This window comes from Hakea prostrata, chromosome 6 (genome assembly GCF_041222555.1).
Source record: "Hakea prostrata isolate BN-2017 chromosome 6, UWA_Hpros_2, whole genome shotgun sequence".
Lineage (NCBI taxonomy): Eukaryota > Viridiplantae > Streptophyta > Magnoliopsida > Proteales > Proteaceae > Hakea > Hakea prostrata.
In genome coordinates, this window is record NC_142605.1 from 38,486,143 (window position 1) to 38,503,903 (window position 17,761).

The following is a 17,761-nucleotide window of genomic DNA, read 5'->3' on the forward strand; positions in this document are numbered from 1 at the left end:
CCTTAACCCTAAATTGGGGTTTCCATCACTAGGATTGGGGGGATGAGGTTCCTAAAGTTTGGGACAGATCTCACAATTAGATTGGTGTAGTTCTGACCTTGAAATTTGGGTTTCAAGAAAAGTCCGAAAATTCAAGGGGAAAAAAAGAAGGGTGCAATGGATGAGGGAAGAATAGGGAAGGCTAGGGATGGGGTTGTGAGGCAGCACAACCAGAAAGTTACTGTTCATGCTACAGTAACTTGAACAGTAAATTAGGTTGGGGATGCAGTACTTACTTGCAGATGGAAAAAGGATTGCTGGTATTGTTGAATGGTTGCTAGAATAAAAAAATAAAAAATAAAAAATAAAAAAATAAAAAGAAAGAAAAATATGACCTTGTTTGCCTCCAAACCAGAATTTTATTAATCAATTTCAACTTAAAGATTACATAGCTTGAGGGCTTTATTTATATCCTCAAATAAAGAAATCATAAAAGGATCTGAATTGGAAAACCGACTAGAACTCTAACTCTTGACTAAAACTAGAAAGCTCAATAACTAATTCTAGAGGACTCCAATTCCAATTTTAAGACTAGATGTGAAGTCCTAAAAATAAGGAGATTAAAATGGACTAAACTTGTTGGACCCAACATCTACGGAAATCTCACCTAGACTAGGACTCATAAATAAATGGTAAAACACCAATTAGAAAAAATATATATATATATATATATATATATATATAAGGTCTAGACAACATCCTAGACTCAATGCAAACTAGGCCTAAGACACCACGTAAAGGACCAAAATACCCTGGTGTTGGCTGAACTTCTCTGGTTGCTCATGGGGGCCGTAGAACATTGGCAAGCCCTTTGGACCAATTTTGTGGGTCCTGGAGGGGGGTTTGGCCTGCTTACATCACTGCTGGTACATACTTCCTATGGCAAGTCTTAGGGTATGGGAATTTAGGGTTTCAAATTTTAGGGTTTCTAGATGGTAACTAGGGCTGAGGTAGGGGTCGAGTGCTAGAGGGATAGCAAGGTGTGATTGAGGGGGGTGATGAGGGAAGGCTAGGATGATTGCTTACCAATTGAGAAGGCTGGGGATGAAGCATAGATGAAAGAAGGCAGACCAACCAAGCTTCTATAGGAGATTTCCTGCACTTGAAAACTCTAAGAATCCCACTTGAACCTTGATCTCTGCTGTAACTGTCTCTTCAATAATTTTATTCATCAAACTGTGTTTTGTAATAAGCATAGACTGTACATTTATAGCCTTTGTTGGAGACTCCTAACAGTACTTAACAATAGAAACAAATTTTAAAAAGAACTTCTACTTATCTCAACCTATACTGACTCAAATAACAAAGTAAAAACAGATTTTGACCCCCTAATAAACTCCTGATTAACTAGGCCCAGCTGGACTCGAGTGGGGCTGCCAAATTACCAAAATACCCCTATGATGGAAACATGCTATTAATGTTGCTAGCAGTACCTAAGGTGCTGGCAGAAAGCCTAACTGTTCTTGTGGGCCTTGGGGGTCTTCTTGAGGTGGGTGTGGTGACCAACATCCCTCATATAGCTGAAGAGTCATCATTACATTAGGTTTCCTTAATAGGACTTCAGTACCTGACAGAACTAGGACTTGAATGCCTACTGGATATAGGAGTCTTACCTGGAAAGTCACTTGGCACCTGAACTTAAATAGGAAAACAAATCCTGATGGCTAATTAGAGTTTTTAAAACCTACCTGCCGCTTATTTAAATTGGACCAGAAATTAAGACAATTGAACTGATTGAACCATAGTTCACTTTAAAACATTAAAAAGAACTGAAATAAAACAAAGTACAGGGGATTTTCGTTCTCAACTAAAAACAAGTTGGCTGATGACAAGAGAAACCCATCCAATGAAAGCACAACTCATGCACATCAACCCTAGGTGGTTCCCTAACAAAAGCACATTTTTTTGTGCTGGAACTGCATCATTAGACACCAGGAATCTGGATGAATCTACAGTGAGAGAAGATACAACTGAAGAAACCATGACTGATCCACCCCTCCCCTCCACTTCAGACATCCCTCCTCCTCCGACCACCTCTGCTCAACAGTCTCCATTCCCCCCACCTGGTCCTCCCTCTTCACCATTCTTCTTCCTCCTCTTGTCATGGTTTCTCTCTTCATTTGATGCCCCCCCCCCCCCACCTCTCTATCGTTGACGGTAAGGGTTTTGCCCTGAGGGTGTTCTAGATGAAGAAGCAGCCAAATAGAGTAAATGCCTCGTTGGTCACTTCCTTGGTTCTCGCCCTCCATTTCACATTGTCCAAGCTTCACCAAGCAAGCAATGGAAGCCCTCCGGTTCCTTGGAGAGGACCAAGGATTCTTTCTCTTGAAACTCTCTGTTGAAGAAGATCTCCACAAGGCCCATGAACAAGGACCTTGGATGGTCATGAAGAGACCTTTGTTCCTCAAAAAATGGCACCGTAAGATGCAGCTCATTCATGAGAATCATTCTTCGCTTTCTCTCTAAGTTTCTCTTCCAGGGTTGCTGCTTCACTTCTGGTGTGAGGAGGGATTGAATATTGTGGGTTCTGCCTAGGGAACCCCTCTATTTTCAGACGTGAGAACTATTGAAGAAAGATATGCTTTCTTTTGCCTGTCCCTGTGTTGAGGTACCGATTCAGGCCTCTCTCCCATCTTCTATCTCTATCACTAAAGGGAATGGACATAACTTCATTCAGGATGTTCTGTTGATTGGAAGCCTCAGCATTGTGCGACTTGCAAATCCTTTCACCACCATACTTGTTGGAAAACTTTGTCACTAGACACCTCTGCACCCTCTTTGCTGGTGATATGGTTCCCAAGGGTAGTTCACAATTCCTTCCTCTCTGGCAAAATCTTCTCGTTGCTCCGATTAATGACTCAGTTGGTCAACCCACTGCTGTCCACAATCGTTACGAGCTTCTGGCCTCCAATGGTGACCCATCATTTGAGATAGAGCTCTCTGATCAAGGCCTCCCTTCCTTGGCCTCCTCTTCAGCAAATCAGCCCCTTCCCATCACTGCAATCCCTTCTCTTGAAGCCTCCCTCAACCTTCTGCCCTCTGGCTCTCTGCCTTTGTGCATGTTGTCCTTTCCTTTGGCTCCTGCCCTTCTTGCTTCAGAACCCTCGCCCCAACCTCTGCTTCTCCTTCCAGCGTTTGACCCACTGCCCCCTCCAGCATCTAACCTGTTGTGCCCTCCTATGTCATCCCATTTGCCGGGGACTTCTATTGCTCCTTTAACCTCTCCCTTTCTCTCTCCTTCTCTGTCAGTCCTCATCCCCAACTCTTGTCCCCTACCTATTCCCTCTTCTTTTGCTAGCCCAAGCTCATTGATGGGCCTGCCTTGCCCCTTGCCCCTTCCCCTTCACTATTACTTGTGCCAGAAGCTTATTACCTCTTGGCCCACCTACTCCCTCGCCCCTCTTTCCCAGCCCAGGTCTTCAGCCCACTCCATCTTAACCTCCCCTAATCCCATGGAATCCCTTCCTCACCCACATGCCTCTCCCTATCTCTTGTTAGCCCCTACTGGCTCTCCATTTTGGGGATCATCATCCAAACCCCTCTATCAGCTTGCTTGTGTTGGGCCCACTGACCCTGATGTTCTAGAGGGGTCCAACTCTCTGCATTTATGGATGATTCTGCCCTAGCTCTCAACGTCGACGATCCCAATCATGTTGGTTGTTGTAGAAGCAATCACTCCACTAAGGGTCGCCACAATCTAGATAGAGATTTTGTAATGGATTTAAAAAAGAATAAGGGGAAAAATTAATCCCTATGTTGCTGCTATTTAATTTTGCTTTTTAGCTTGCTGCCAATGCTGGCTTAGTTTGGGGTCTACCCTTGTATTCTCTTGTCCCCCCGCCCCCTTCCTCTCCTTTGGTATTGAATTCTTTATTCATTCTCCCCCCCCCCCCAACCCCACCCCCACCCCCAAAAATAGAAACTGCATCTTTTAGCTTTGTTACCCCTCCATCTAGTCTCTCGGATAGAAGTTATATTAATTCTTCGTCCCCTTAAGATTTATCAACTCCAAGCTCTTACCCATTAAGAAGTAAGAATCCAATGTTCCTAGGTTTTTGGGCTGGCATAATTTCTGTCAGTTTCCCTTCCCTACTTATCATCACATCCGGGCGTTCATGCGATGCATCACAGATGGGGGATGCCCTAGCCTAGTAAGGAAGACGACACATTATAAAAATAAATAAATCAGAAAACAGGAGGATCCAAGAAGTTGGCTACAAAAATAAAGGCCCAGGTAGAGTATACAGAAGGGTAACTTGATGTATTTAAAGAAGGCATATATTCAAACCAAGCAGGACAATGGGATGGCAAAACAGTAACTAGAACTAAACAAAGCAATGTATGAGACTAGAAAGCAAACAAAACTACACTACACAAGTAGTTCAGACTGGAACAAGGTTTTACAAAAATTTCCACATAAAACAGCAGTATCAAAATCTCAGGATGACCACAATAGCAAAACAGAATGCAAGAACGAGAATCAAACTTAGGTCTACCATCTTCCTACAATAAGTAAAGTACTACAGTGTCTTCAATACACAAAGATATAGAGTGAAAACAGAATGGTCAATCATGAAATTCAAACATACAAGGAGAAGGTTAACTAAGGCATAGAGGAATCTAGATGCGCCAACAACAATACATACAAAGTAACATTATGCAATCAATGTTCAAAAATATGAGGTGTATCATGCGATGTCACTTTAGCTCCTCAATGTGGAGAGGTATATTTAAATGTTAACGAATGAAAGGAGAGCAGTGCTAAGGATTTATGATGCTGCTGATTGGGTCAGGAATCATGTGGAGGCAAAGGAGAGGATTGGAGTAATTGCAAAGTTATCACTTTGTGCAACTATTCAGTACCTTCGGACTGAGAGAATTTATCAGATATTCAGGGACAAAACCAGGATAGTGGAGCAGTTAATCACAGCCATTGTGGATGATGTGAAGGTTAAATGTGTTGCACTGTGCATTACTACTATGCGAACTGCCCGAGTTGCTTATACAGCTGAGAAGTGAAATATTCAACTTACATGGAAGAATGGGGTTACAAATATGATCTCGTTGCACCGTGATAGAGCATTAATGAACTCAATAGCTACATTTGGTGGGGTATAAGACATAATTCAGACAGTCCTATTATAGCTTATGCTGGTACAGGGGATATTCTTAATGGGACTATCCAAGGGCCTTGGAGTGTCTAGCTATAAAAGGGAGAATTTTGCAAGAGGTAGATATGATAAATAAGCTGGAATTTAGGCATGTGTGGAGAGAACAGAACCAACCAGCAGATTGTATGATGAGGATTCAGCTTAGGCAATAACAAGTATGGTGGAATCCTATACAATTCCCTAAAGAGCTAGTTGATTTGATTCAAAGGGTTGCAGCACATGTTTATTACAGATTGTAATTGGGCTCCTTCTCCTATTTGGGATACTAGGAAGATGTCTTCCTTGAAAAGTTTTCCCCCTTTAATATAAAGCTCACTTATCAGGAACAAGAACCCTTCAAATTTGTAAGATTTGTTCTCTACAGCACCTTTAATGAGTCATCATATAAATAATAACCCTTCTAGTAACTTAAACTCAGCTCGTCACCCGTTCCCCCAGAGAAGAATATTTTAAATAAGCTAATGCCCCATAACCACCCCAGAACCCTGACCTAGACATCACATTAGAGACACATTATTTATAAACCAATGGCTTTGCTTTGAGTAGTACTAAGGTTCCACACTTTGCTTTGGGTAGTCTAAAGCTCCACGAAGCTCTGCAGACCACAATTGGTTGATTTGGCATCCAACATCAATCCAGCATGTGAAGGCTATAGAGAATCTATATTCTTTACTGAGCAGTCCTAAAGCTCCAGGAACCTCCCAGTTAGATGCAATAGTTGCTGTACCTGGAGTACAAGGTCAGTTTGACATATGAAGGCCATAGAATTGAGCAGCAAGTTTTTCTCCCAAATGATAGACAAATGAAGTCATCTTAAAGCTAAGATATTGTACATCTAGGTTTGGATCTTCTTCTTATAAATAACACAATTGACTTAAATCACAGTCTGATTAGAATATGAGGATTTTACATCAATGTATATCAGCAAAATAACAAGTGAAATCAACCTAAATAAGAGAAGCATGTACCCAAAATCCAAGTGATAAAATACTCCGAGTATCCAAGGAGTATAAGGAACATATCTACTCTCTGCAGGAATATGAAAGCTTGAACATATGGCCCCTCTATATCCAAAAAATAAAAAAATAAAGTAATAGGACTGAAGGTTATAAACCAATTTTTTGCGTTCAGCTGGGAAAATGTGTAGTTGAGTAGTTATACACTGAAGCATTTAAACTAGAAACGGGTCACCTAAAGCTGCTTTCCTTACTTTCTTTTGTTTGGATCCATGTAGGCAACCCCATTCAGTTGGGTCAAGCCTGTGTTTGATGTTGTTTTTGCTGTAGGTAAACTAAAACTATACAGATACCTGTTTTGAGTGTCTGATGTATCAACATCATCTACAGCAAAAGGGCAAGAAAAGTCGCAATCGTCTAAATCATCCTGGAATGACAAACGGCTAGAACTCCTCGAAAATCCAATCTTTGGAGAACCACTTGAAGAAACTAGTCCCGTAAGTCGCCCTGAATCGTCTTTGCTATCTTTGGATGCCTACCAAAGGAAAACAGATAACAAGCCCTAGGCATAAGTCTTAAAGCTATCCAAACAGAAGGTACAACAATCATTTGAAGGAACACGACTACCTTCTGTCCCAAGTAAAGATTTGTAAGCCCAGAATAGAGCTCTCCGGCTTTTAAGACATCCGTCTTCCTAAAAGACCTGCTTCCTGATGGAGATTCTTGGGAAAAATGATCAGGCTTTGCATTTCTGGGGGACATGGGGGGAAGAGAGTGTCTATTTGGGTCAGAGAAGTTAGGAGTAAGATACCTATGATTTCTACCCATCATTGGCAGTGGAATACTAACAGGGGCACTTCCTGAAGTTAGATGATTTTGCAAGAGATTACCACTAGATGAATATGTCGGGGGAGATGGTGTTGGGGACGATGAGAATGGAGGAGAAAGCGGATATTCATCAAAACTGACACCCTTTTTATGACTAGGAGGCCGATAACCTTGATTTTTGTGACCATAGAAGTCAGGGGAAGAAGCAGGATAATCAGAAGGCAAATGAGAGCTACGGAAAGCAGTGGGAGACCCACCGGGGTGGTGATTCTGAGTGAAAAGAGCAGCTGTTCTATGTATGCCACTAGTCCAGCTATGTGGGCGCTGAAATGGAGCAGGTGAGGGGTAGTGAGTACCTCGCAATGGGAAGGAGGTCGGCTGAACACCCTTCACCGTACGAGAGAAAATCTTCAGAGGGTCAGTTGCAGGGCTTCCAACATAATCAGTAATTATCCGTGGCGGCAACAACGCAGAAGGTTCCAGATTGAAATCAGAAAGCGCGGGTCGATATGTAACGGATATACAAAGACGACCAGGAGGAGCCTCTATGGGTACAAAACTGTAATTTTTCATGGCATCCTCCTCAGCCCTCGAAAATGGTTCACTGAAAGACGAAACTTTATAGATGAGATCAAAATTATATGTCTGATTTGACACACATAGCTGGCGAAATATCCGATAAGCCGGCAGAAGCCTCAATGTTGAATAAAGGGAACGTAGTAGAATGATGGATTTCTTGTACATCTTCTTATAAGAGGCAGGACTCTCGAGCAAATGAGGAACCGTAGTCCTGGACTCGTATTGAACAATCCATCTCTCTATAACCGTCTCTGTCGATGCATCCATTCCCGAGGCAGAGTAGAGTTCATCCACAGGGGCAGATGAATGTTCATGGACCAGTATTACGTCGATTATCATAGGGTCCGTAACGTTCCTGTGCCAGAAATTCAAATTCTCCATGGTTGCGGGACGCTCTCCAAGGGCTAAGTTAAACCACCTGTCGCTTTTTCTCACACGAGACACAGGCGTCAGGTCGCCACTCTGACCATGCGAACGCAGGGAAGGAATCCTCGAATCCAGAACAATGTGTAAGCTCTTCAAAAGAAACTGTGATATTATCTGTTCGGATCGTCCAATTTCGGACTGTGGGTTATTCTGCAGAGCCATGACTTAAGATACTGAATTGATCGCCGTTGGAGTAGAAATAGAAGGGTGGCGTGGAAGAATTAAATAAATGAATCTGATAGATGGTGGACGGGAAGAAAATTTTATTGATACAAGAAGGTCTGATTCATATCTGAAGAATGTGCTTTTATCACGTTTGATGGCTGTCAGTGATCCTCAAACTTCTATTGGAAGACGGATACCATCCGTAGCCGAAGGACTTCAGACGCATCAGCCTGAACACCAACCTGAATTCCGTCGGTTTCAAACAGAAGCTTACACGAATAGCAGATCCGATCATTGCTTGCCAGATTAAACGAAAACAAGGGGGAAAATTCGTGGAGAGACCAATAGACGAAATCGAACACTGTTATTAAGTTCAGGAATCCTAGGGGGAAAATACACAAAAGAAGTAAAGCAGAACAAAATCAACTCGCTCAAAGTCAACTTCTGGTCGGAGAATCAACGAGTTGAACGCCGAAACCATGAAACCTTACCATGGATTTACAGATGCAAGGAGGAAGAGAGAAACGACCGAACAATTTACTCGTGTCGTTTAGAAATCAAAATGCGTACAAAAAAACTGATAGAACAGTAAGAGAGTACAAGATGAACAAGAAATTTAATCTAACAATACAGAACCGATAAGTTCAGTAAAGTGTATATTTCTACATTATATGAATGTAGATTTTTCTCTTTTGGTTGGCAAATATGAATATAGATCTAAGGAGAGGGGAAACGAGGAGGGGAGGATGAAAGAGAAGAGAAAAAGAGAGGAAGAAACGGAAAAAGAAAGCACGAAAACAAGACCAGACGAAACTACCCAAACATATAAGAACATATGGAAATCCGATCGGTTTACCGGATGAGAACAAAACCTACCAACGAATGCTGTTAATTTTATTTTAAATTACGAAATACAAATACTCTTTCATTTTGTTTTTATTTATTATAAAGTAATATGAACACAGTAGCAAGCGCATCCCAAATGCCTAACTCAAATTAGGTGGATCGCTGACTCGGAGCCTCGAATCCGAAAAATGTAACAATGATAATATATAAATAAAAAGGTTACCCGCCGTTCTTTCGCTTCTTCCTGCTTTTTCTTGTTTCACAACTGCGAGATATTTATAGCCAAACTTAATCAACCTGGACGACCCTGTCTATTACATGTACGACAGTTTGGTCAACTTCCGCTCCTTGGTTCGGTCGAACCTTGTGTTGTCATGCATTTGTTATATATATTTTTTCTTCTTTTATGTGTCTGTATTTTTCTTTTTAATCGTCTTTAAGTTGTCCTCAACATTTTTCATTCCTCTTGACTTCAATGATATGTGGCAGAGCATTTAGCAATGCCAGCCTGGTGAGGGCTGGCTGTCTGGGGACAACCTCTTCTTCAGGTGTAGTATCTGAATACAAGCCTTGTTCAACTGTACCCACAGACCCGTAAGCCCTCGAGGCAAGGCGAAAAGGAAGAGATGCCCTGGCTTTTCTTTGGTCTTGAACTCGCAGCAAAATCCAACCACTTCACCAACCTCATTGCCCCCAACCCTTTCCCGTACCTCTATTGAAACAGAATGGTTTCATGTTTCTTCATCGATTGGTTATTCCTCTCCTCTGAAAGGCTTTGTTTCACAAAAAAAGGATTATGTAGTCTTTTCTGTAGTGGTGATGCTGGCGTCAGTTGACCTAGTTGATATATTTTGTATAATATAAGTGCGTCAAAAATAAAGGTACATGGATTCAAGCATAATTGCATCTTCATTACCAAAAACGAAGAAGAAGCATAATTGCATCTTACAGTAAATCATTCTATTGTTATACGAGTATCTACCCATAACATTCGTCTTTCTCACATTACATCAACTAATAATAATTCCTTATAAGGAGACATTAATTGTATTCAATAGAGACATTAATTAGAGTTTTGTGAAAAATGAGTCTAATGACTTCCCAGTAATAAGGTACAACTCTTCCTCTGTTTGGCAATTTATCGGATAACTTATATTAATTAGTCTTTTTGGGAGGAAAGTAGTTCACTCATCCCATGCTTGGGAAATAGGCTGCCAATCAGAGGTAGAGGGCTACTAAGTCGGGCATGAAGTTAAAAGTACAAATAGCTTACATCTTCCAACATCGGTTGGACTGATAAAAAGAATTGTGGTAGGTTCCAAGTTTAGCATACGAATCAACAGCTGCGAGTCTAGTTCCATTTTTAAGTAGTCCTACCCCTCACCAAGCGCAACCAACAGCTTGGTTGGCATTGCTAACGCCTACCCCTTAAGGGCTGATTGGGTGGGAATGGGCTCCAATTTGGCAAGAAGCGGCTTCGGATGATCGGACCCATGCCTCCTTTTCTCTCCACGGCATTGATGGGAATCTTCACAAAGGGTCTGACCGGCATTAGCCAGGTGGTTGTTTCTTGTGCTACCTCTGTGGGTAGGCCTGGATTTCTAAGTTCTTCTAAAGCAAATTCCAGTACTCTACATGGTGTAGCTTTTGCTCTGTCATTATCTACCTAACAAAAAGCAAGCTAATAGTTGCCAAATGCTAGTTACGTCTACCTTCTAAAGTCTAATGTAATCTCTCATTCATCCGTCAATCACTATGTATGCAAACACTTCAATACATGTACAAGACGATTGCCTCCACTACTTCCAAATTAACTGATTGTTAAATCCATCCGTGAGATAGATCTCTTCTTAAGACTGCACCGCTAGGTAATCCAATCATTAACCCATATTGAGATCTTTCCACCTTCCAATATCAAAGAGAAGTAGCTGAGTAAGTGATCACCATCATTGTCAATTTTGTAGCTTAGTTAACAGGTACGTTGCAAATTGCAATCCACACGTACGCACGTATGAGTAAGTAAACCTACCTGCACGAACATTTAAATGGCAATGACAAATGAACTTCTTACATTCATGGGCAAGATTTTGGTTTAACTCTCTCGCCAATCTCTTTCTTGCATGACAGGCGATTAGGGATTCACTAATTATGTGATTAAAAATAAGCGGGGAATGAAAGGCCCGTAGCGTAGATGGCAAAAGCAAAAGCCCTCACTGATTGTAGACAGGGATTTGGATCCCAATACAGCATTTACGTTTTTTGTGTTTTGAATAGGGGGTATTATATATCAAGGTAGGACGGACAATCCACCAGGCAAAGCTTGATTGCGGCGCTCATTATTTTTTCGCATGACAAGCTTTTTGTTTTTTGCGGGCCGCCGGGGGGGAGCTAACATATGATGATCGGATAGAACCCAAGAAGCCCTGCTCAAAAAAAAAGTTTCATTCTGAAGAACAATCCACCTAGTGTTGAAAAGATGTAGCTGGAAGGAGTCTGCAAGGACTTCATGAGAGAAAAACCACATCATCCTTCCACGTCGTAAGTTAGATATGCCACCTAACAACTTTTCAGCCATACATTTTTCTATATACCATACCGGCGTTTTCTTCTCTTCTTGGACAGTCTCACGTCATTCAGATGTGTGCATACAAAAAAAGGCCATCTCGTGAAAACAATAATATGTGCACCCACTCCGTATGTGTATTCTTAGAGATCCCAGTGTTAACACTCCCAAGTATTTGTGATTTTCTAGTTTATGGTGTTAAAAACCTTGCATCTTTTTTTTCTTTTGTAATTAAAAACCCTGCACCTCCACCCCAAAACAGACAAATAAAAGAACAGAAAAGCTAGTATTGTCTGTTCTGATCTGATATTGAGGTAGGTGACAGAAATTGTCCAACTCAGCAAAAAAAGAAAAAGAAAAAGGGAGCAGGCAATTAACCACATAACATGTTCACTTTCAGAAATAGAAGTACCTCAAGTGTGAGTTCATTTCTCTGCTAGATCCTAATGTCCCGCGTTACATACAGGCTGCCATGCAGAAACTGTTGAAATTGAACAAACTAAAATCAGGAAATGGATAGCACAGGCAATTAAACAACTAGATACGACATGAATTTTTTATATTGATATCCAAAAAGAAAATTATTTCAGTTTATTGTACCTGTATTAGTCAGCAAAATGTGCTTATCCTAACCCTATCAAGCTGTTCCAACGTTGCTTAAGGGATTTATATGCCTCGGCACATGGAACAGCCTGCAGCTTTAAGTACCCATCAAAAGGTTGCTCGGTTACAAGACCCAATCGCAGAAGTGTGTCCATGGCCTTGTCAACTGGCATTTCAATCTGCATACGGTTCAAACCAATGTTATCAAGTTCATTTAGTTTGACTTCACGTGGTGAATATTCTCTGTGTACCTTTTCTTTGAGCTTTTCATATATGAACATCTCACATGTACTCCCAACCGTCTTACGACAATTTACCTGCATATCCAACATGGTTTGTGATATGTGTTAGATTTATGAGATTTATGATGTACACGATAGAGAGAGTCTCCCTATCATGGTCTCCTTGTTGTCTTAGTTCTTTATTTATCAGTGTCCTAGACTTTTTGGTTAAGCTTAGTTAGATAAGAGTTGAAGTCATAAGGTTTTGTGTAATTCTATTTTGGTCTATTATAAATGTATGTAGTGGGAAATATGCTAGAACATACAAATTCTATCACCCAGGCAGTTCTCCAACGGTGCTCTCTTCTTCTCCCTCAATCTTTCTTCCTTCTTCTATCCACCTAGTACTGGTTACGGATCTTGAGATTGTTTACATGGTATCAGAGCAATAAACATTGCCAGTTGAGAGTCATTCCAAGGTTCTCTTGTTTGAGGGTGGAAACCCTACTTTATATAAGAACTAGGGTGTTGGTTGATGAATTTATATATTGAATGGTGGCTGATATTGATTCATCCTATCCTCACAAAGTCATATGGTAACTATATTGTTTTATATTCAGTTTCTGTCAAGTTTAATTGATTATTCAGACTTGAAACTGGGGGGGAATCATGGGATTAGATATTTTCTTGCTCGGAGGAAGAAATCATCCTCCAAGTCATTAAATCAGTTGGGTGGTTTTTGTTAAAGTTTCATTTGGTTTATTGGCCTTTAAATCAGCATTTCTATTGGAACTGATTATGAATTCAGGATATGGTTTTGAGTGAATATCTGCAGCAAAGAATAAGTTTACTTTCTTTAGGATTGATAGGGAGTTGATTCTTGTCATGAGGGTTTCTCAACCATTGATCAAGGTGGGGGAGAAAACATTTTGTTTCAAGATTTTGGTTGTTTTTTGGCCACTGCCGCTGCAATTCTTGCTATAAATGTTACAGACAAGTGAAGATTTATGGACTGATCCTTTTCTACTGCTGCTTCCTACAAAGGATTTTGGTTGCCACGAGTGAATGTCGTAGAGGAGGATATCTCAGTGCTGTTTGCAGCAATTGTTTGGAAGCAGAAGAAGAATTCCTTTCCCAATGGCCATAATTTGCCTTTGGATCACTTTGGAGATGAGGGAAATTATATTTTTCAGATTTTTTTGATTACCAATTACAAATAGACTTCTATTTTAGTTGGATCTATTGGAAGTTAGGCAATATAAATAGTGAAGAAAAGCAGACCCATCTTTGTCGGTTGTAGGAAATTTCTTGGGAAAAACAAAAAAAAAAGAAAGACTGAGAGAAAGGAAAGGATTAAGGAAGGTGAGAGAGAAAGAGTTAGTTGGGAGCCATTCCTTTTTTTCTATTCCTATCTTCCTGTTCTTTCCAATTCCTAGCTTCCCTTTTCTTTGATTCCAAGAATTGTTCTAACTTTTTGGTAAGACAGATTAGATGTTTCCTTTTATTTAAGGTCTATTTCATCCTATTTACCCATGGTTTTTGGCTTACATTCCTTTCAAATAACCCACCTCACTTCTTTTTTACTTAGCTTTTTTAGGATAACTAATTTAATGATTTTTTCTTGGAAAATTTCAGGGACACCCCCAATATATATGGTAAAAAGCAGAGGCACCCCACAAATATGTAACATTGGCAAACACTCCATTTTCTGTTAGAACTTGATGGGTTCTCACATGTGATGCAATGGAATTATAGATAGGAGAAAATTAATGTAGAAAAAAATAGCAAACTAGATTACCTAGAGTCCAGCAGTTCCCTGTAGCAGCCCTGCTACCACCACCTGAATACTGCTGTCTTCTTCCTCATCTCCCCCGAGTCCCCAAGTCAGCCTCATAACAGCACCCAAATTTCTCTAACTGAATTGTCTAACTCCTCAAATGCTTGCCATACACTTCTCCCACCAATTGATGCGTTTCTGTATTTATTCTCTGATTATTGCATATGCTGGCCTAACTGCCAGCACCATTTCTGGCCCCACAAGTGTAGACTCGTCTAACCAAGGCCCATCAACTCCTCCCATCTTAAACCTCACATTGTCCTAAGGTGCAAGAAACCGCTGATTCATGTCTGAGTAGTCCTCCCAAGTGTTCTCACAATGTGGCAAGCCCTTCCATCGAATCAAAACATTAAGGTGACTGTTGGTAGAGTATCGGTATGCTATCAACTTCTCTGGTGTGAGTCTGAGCTCCCAATCTTCAGCTAGGCAGGCAGGCAGGCAGGCAGTTAGTGGCTGGGACTGAATTCCATGGCCTGACCTTTAGTTGAGACACATGGAAGACCGGTTGAATGCAGGAGGTAGAGGGCACAGTTGAAGTTTATAGGCTGCAGGTCTGATTCATTGGAAAATTGGATATGGGCCTAGAACCAAGGGCTGAGCTTCTCATTTGGCCTGCAAGCAACTCTTCTGAAATGGTAAGGCTGGAGCTTGAGGAAGATCTCGCCACTTCGGGTTTGCTTCACGTTGCAGCCAGTCCTCAGCGAGCAGCAGCAGGCTAGCTTTCAACTCATCCAAAATCATGTCGCGCTCCTGTAGGTAGGAATCAACCTCATCTTCCTTAGTAGGCTGTCCATCCCAGCGAAGTATGAAAGGTGGTTTTCGTTCGTATACAGCCTCCAAAGGTGTCATCTTGGTGGAAGCCTGATAGGTGGTGTTATACCAATATTCAGTCCACACAAGCCAATTAGGCCAGTCCTTGGGCTGTCGAGCACAAAAACAGTGTAGGTAAATTTCCAAGCACCTGTTGACCACCTCTGTTTGGTTATTCGTTTGAGGATGAGATGCACTGCTGTATTGGAGGTGAGTACCAGCGATCTTGAATAATTCCGACCAGAAGTTGCTTAAGAAGAGGCGATCTCGATCAGAAACTAGAAACTATTGACCGAGGTAATCCATGTAACCTGACAACCTCATTGCTGAATTTTAATGCTACTTCACCGGCTGTGTAAGGATGTGTTAAAGCAATCAAATGGCCATAATTGGTTAACCTGTCCACCACTACTACTATGGTATCTCCCCCTTTTGTCAAACCACCAAAGAAATCCATGCTAACGTCGTCCCAAACTCGCTCATGGGTAAAGGTTGGATAAGTCCCACGGGACTCATTGACTGATGCTTGCTTCGCTGGAAAACGTCACAAGCAGCCACAAATTCCTGTGTTTTTCCATACCCACCCAATACACCACCGCTACCATCTGCTTGTAGGTTCTAAGTAAATCAGAATGCCCTCCAAGAGGAGTTGAGTGAAACTCAGTCAGTAATTTGAGTAGCAAAGGTGAGTTCTCAGCCATCACCAACTGGTCCTTGTAGTAGAGAACCCCATTCTTCAGCTGATACCTGGGGTTGTCTTGCGAACCTTGCAATAATTCCTGGATGATGCGTCAACACCATGGATGAGTGTGAACCTCCTCAAGCAACTGTTCTCCTTCCCACCATATATTGGACGCGAGTTTAGTCGGCGGAATTTCCCCATTGGACGGTCATGATAAAGCTTCAGCAGCCTTTTTTTTGGTCCCCAGTCTACAGATAATCTCAAAGTCGTAAACCAACAGCTTTACTACCCATTCTTATTGATCAGCCTCCACCACTTTTTGTTCCAAAAGGTAATTCAGACTTCGCTGACAACCTAGTAAATGTATGGGGGGTCTTACCCTAGGGGAGCAAAAGAAATGTAGGGTATCAAACCCAAATGACCATGTGGGGGACAACAAGTGGCAGGGGTTCACTGTGGAGCAGCCACATTTCATGTTGGCACCTTTTAGAGGGTATGGCTTAGGTGGAAAGTAGTTGGTAAGAATTTGGTTATACAAGAGGAAAGGGCTGGGGTAGGAGGTAGGCAAGAAGTAAGAGGGGTGAGCTACACTCGCAGGGAGAGGAGAACTCCCAGTTAAGGGCAATTTGACTGGTATTCAGGTTAGAGAAGGTCCTATGATGCAATTGGTGTCCCTTGTTTTATACTGCAATCTTTAATATTGAGTTAACTGAATCAACCCATTCACAGACTTCTTATAGCTCTGTTTATCTACAGTTGCAGTTTGTGTGTAGGATATTTGGTGATATTGTGTGTTGCAGGAGTTCATCTTTGAGAATACACGGCTGCAAAGAGTTGGAATACAGAGTTTGATTGAGGAAGTAGCTGGGTAGCCTGAGTTCATACTCTAGGATGTTAACCTGGCCTCCCACTCTCTGTTCACCATACAACACTACTCTTAAAACTTCTGAAATTACTGAGTTATATACCCATAAAGTCAGAGCACTGTGCTAACAGCCTAATAGATTGCTTAGTATTGAACCTCAAATACGTCCCTCCTGCCAAACCCCCCCCCCCAAAAAAAAAAAAAAAAAAAGAAGAAGAAGAGGATCTTGTTCCTTCATTTCGTTTGGTTCCAAAAGTTCTATTTCCTAGGTCTTCATTTATTTGAATGTACTGCTTTGCCATACATCCATTCCACTTCTGGTATTATTTACGTTGCAATTTAAACAATTTTTGGAGAAAACATAAGAGCATTCACTTCTATATGAGGTTGACTATTATGGTAAAAATGTAATGTGTGTGTGTGTGTTAAGCAGTTGGACTAGAGGTAACTAACCACTCGGAATAAGGAAGGTATATTTGCATCAAGGTACCAACATTATCACACATACCAGTCAAAAAAAGAATTCTATGGAAGGCATACAATTTCGAGTATTATACCATCAAGAGAATAAAATGAAAAACTGAAAACAAACAAGAGGGTTTGAGAAGAGAAACCTTGTCACTCTCAGATTGGAGTAGGAGTGCATATGCTAGGATGGCTTCCTTATACTGCATAAAACATCCAAGCAAAATAGGGCGGAAAAAAAGTTCAGATTGCAAAACTCACTTTAAGTTCAAAAGGAAATAAACAATTAGAGCAAAGCGTCCAAAAGAACTGGGAAAAATAAATCCAAATTCCAAAACTTTCAGGTAAACAAGAAAAAGAACCATTAGGGTCTGCTCACTTGCTGTTGCTCGGAAGCATCCAAAAGAAAATGAACTGAGCCAAAGCCACTAGCTAAAGTTTTCTCATAGAGTGTTCTGTTAACCAGTAGCTGTAATAAATCCATGTAAGAAGCTACAAAGTGCCAAAAAAAAAAGAAAAAGAGCACATAACTGGAATACGAATTCTGTTCATGAAAGCTAAAAGTCTCCGCCAAAAAAATAAAGAAAAAGATGGTGAACTAACTTGATACCGATCCCATGTCTGCTTATAACCCAGTGCCACCCGGGTTATATATATCATAAGTGCACTGACTGCAATCACATCAAGCATAACAGCTGACCTGTA

At 41.1% G+C, this 17,761-nt stretch overlaps 2 protein-coding genes across 4 annotated transcripts in view; both read right to left on the reverse strand.

Annotated features, from left to right (window-relative positions):
* The window catches only part of ATG13 (Autophagy-related protein 13), a 36,495-nt gene extending 27,484 nt beyond the window's left edge, over window positions 1–9,011 (reverse strand). Inside the window, exons 1-2 of the mRNA XM_089158792.1 lie at window positions 6,794–9,011; window positions 6,520–6,701 (exon numbers count right to left, since the gene is read on the reverse strand). Of these exons, the coding sequence (XP_089014918.1) occupies window positions 6,520–6,701; window positions 6,794–8,161 (1,550 nt within the window). The 5' untranslated portion in view covers window positions 8,162–9,011. The remainder of the gene's footprint in view (window positions 1–6,519; window positions 6,702–6,793) is intronic.
* A 532-nt stretch (window positions 9,012–9,543) lies between these two features.
* Window positions 9,544–17,761, reverse strand: part of LOC149013965 (DUF3754 family protein, putative (DUF3754)) — a 76,326-nt gene continuing 68,108 nt past the window's right edge. The window contains exons 10-15 of one of the 3 annotated variants that reach the window (XM_089160076.1): window positions 17,660–17,756; window positions 17,436–17,525; window positions 17,206–17,259; window positions 12,428–12,493; window positions 12,174–12,355; window positions 9,544–12,054 (exon numbers count right to left, since the gene is read on the reverse strand). In XM_089160076.1, coding sequence (XP_089016202.1) covers window positions 12,197–12,355; window positions 12,428–12,493; window positions 17,206–17,259; window positions 17,436–17,525; window positions 17,660–17,756 — 466 coding nt within the window. In that variant the 3' untranslated portion in view covers window positions 9,544–12,054; window positions 12,174–12,196. Of the gene's footprint in view, window positions 12,055–12,173; window positions 12,356–12,427; window positions 12,494–17,205; window positions 17,260–17,418; window positions 17,526–17,659; window positions 17,757–17,761 lie in introns of those variants that run through there. The other 2 variants (XM_089160077.1, XM_089160079.1) reach the window with 2 other exon arrangements.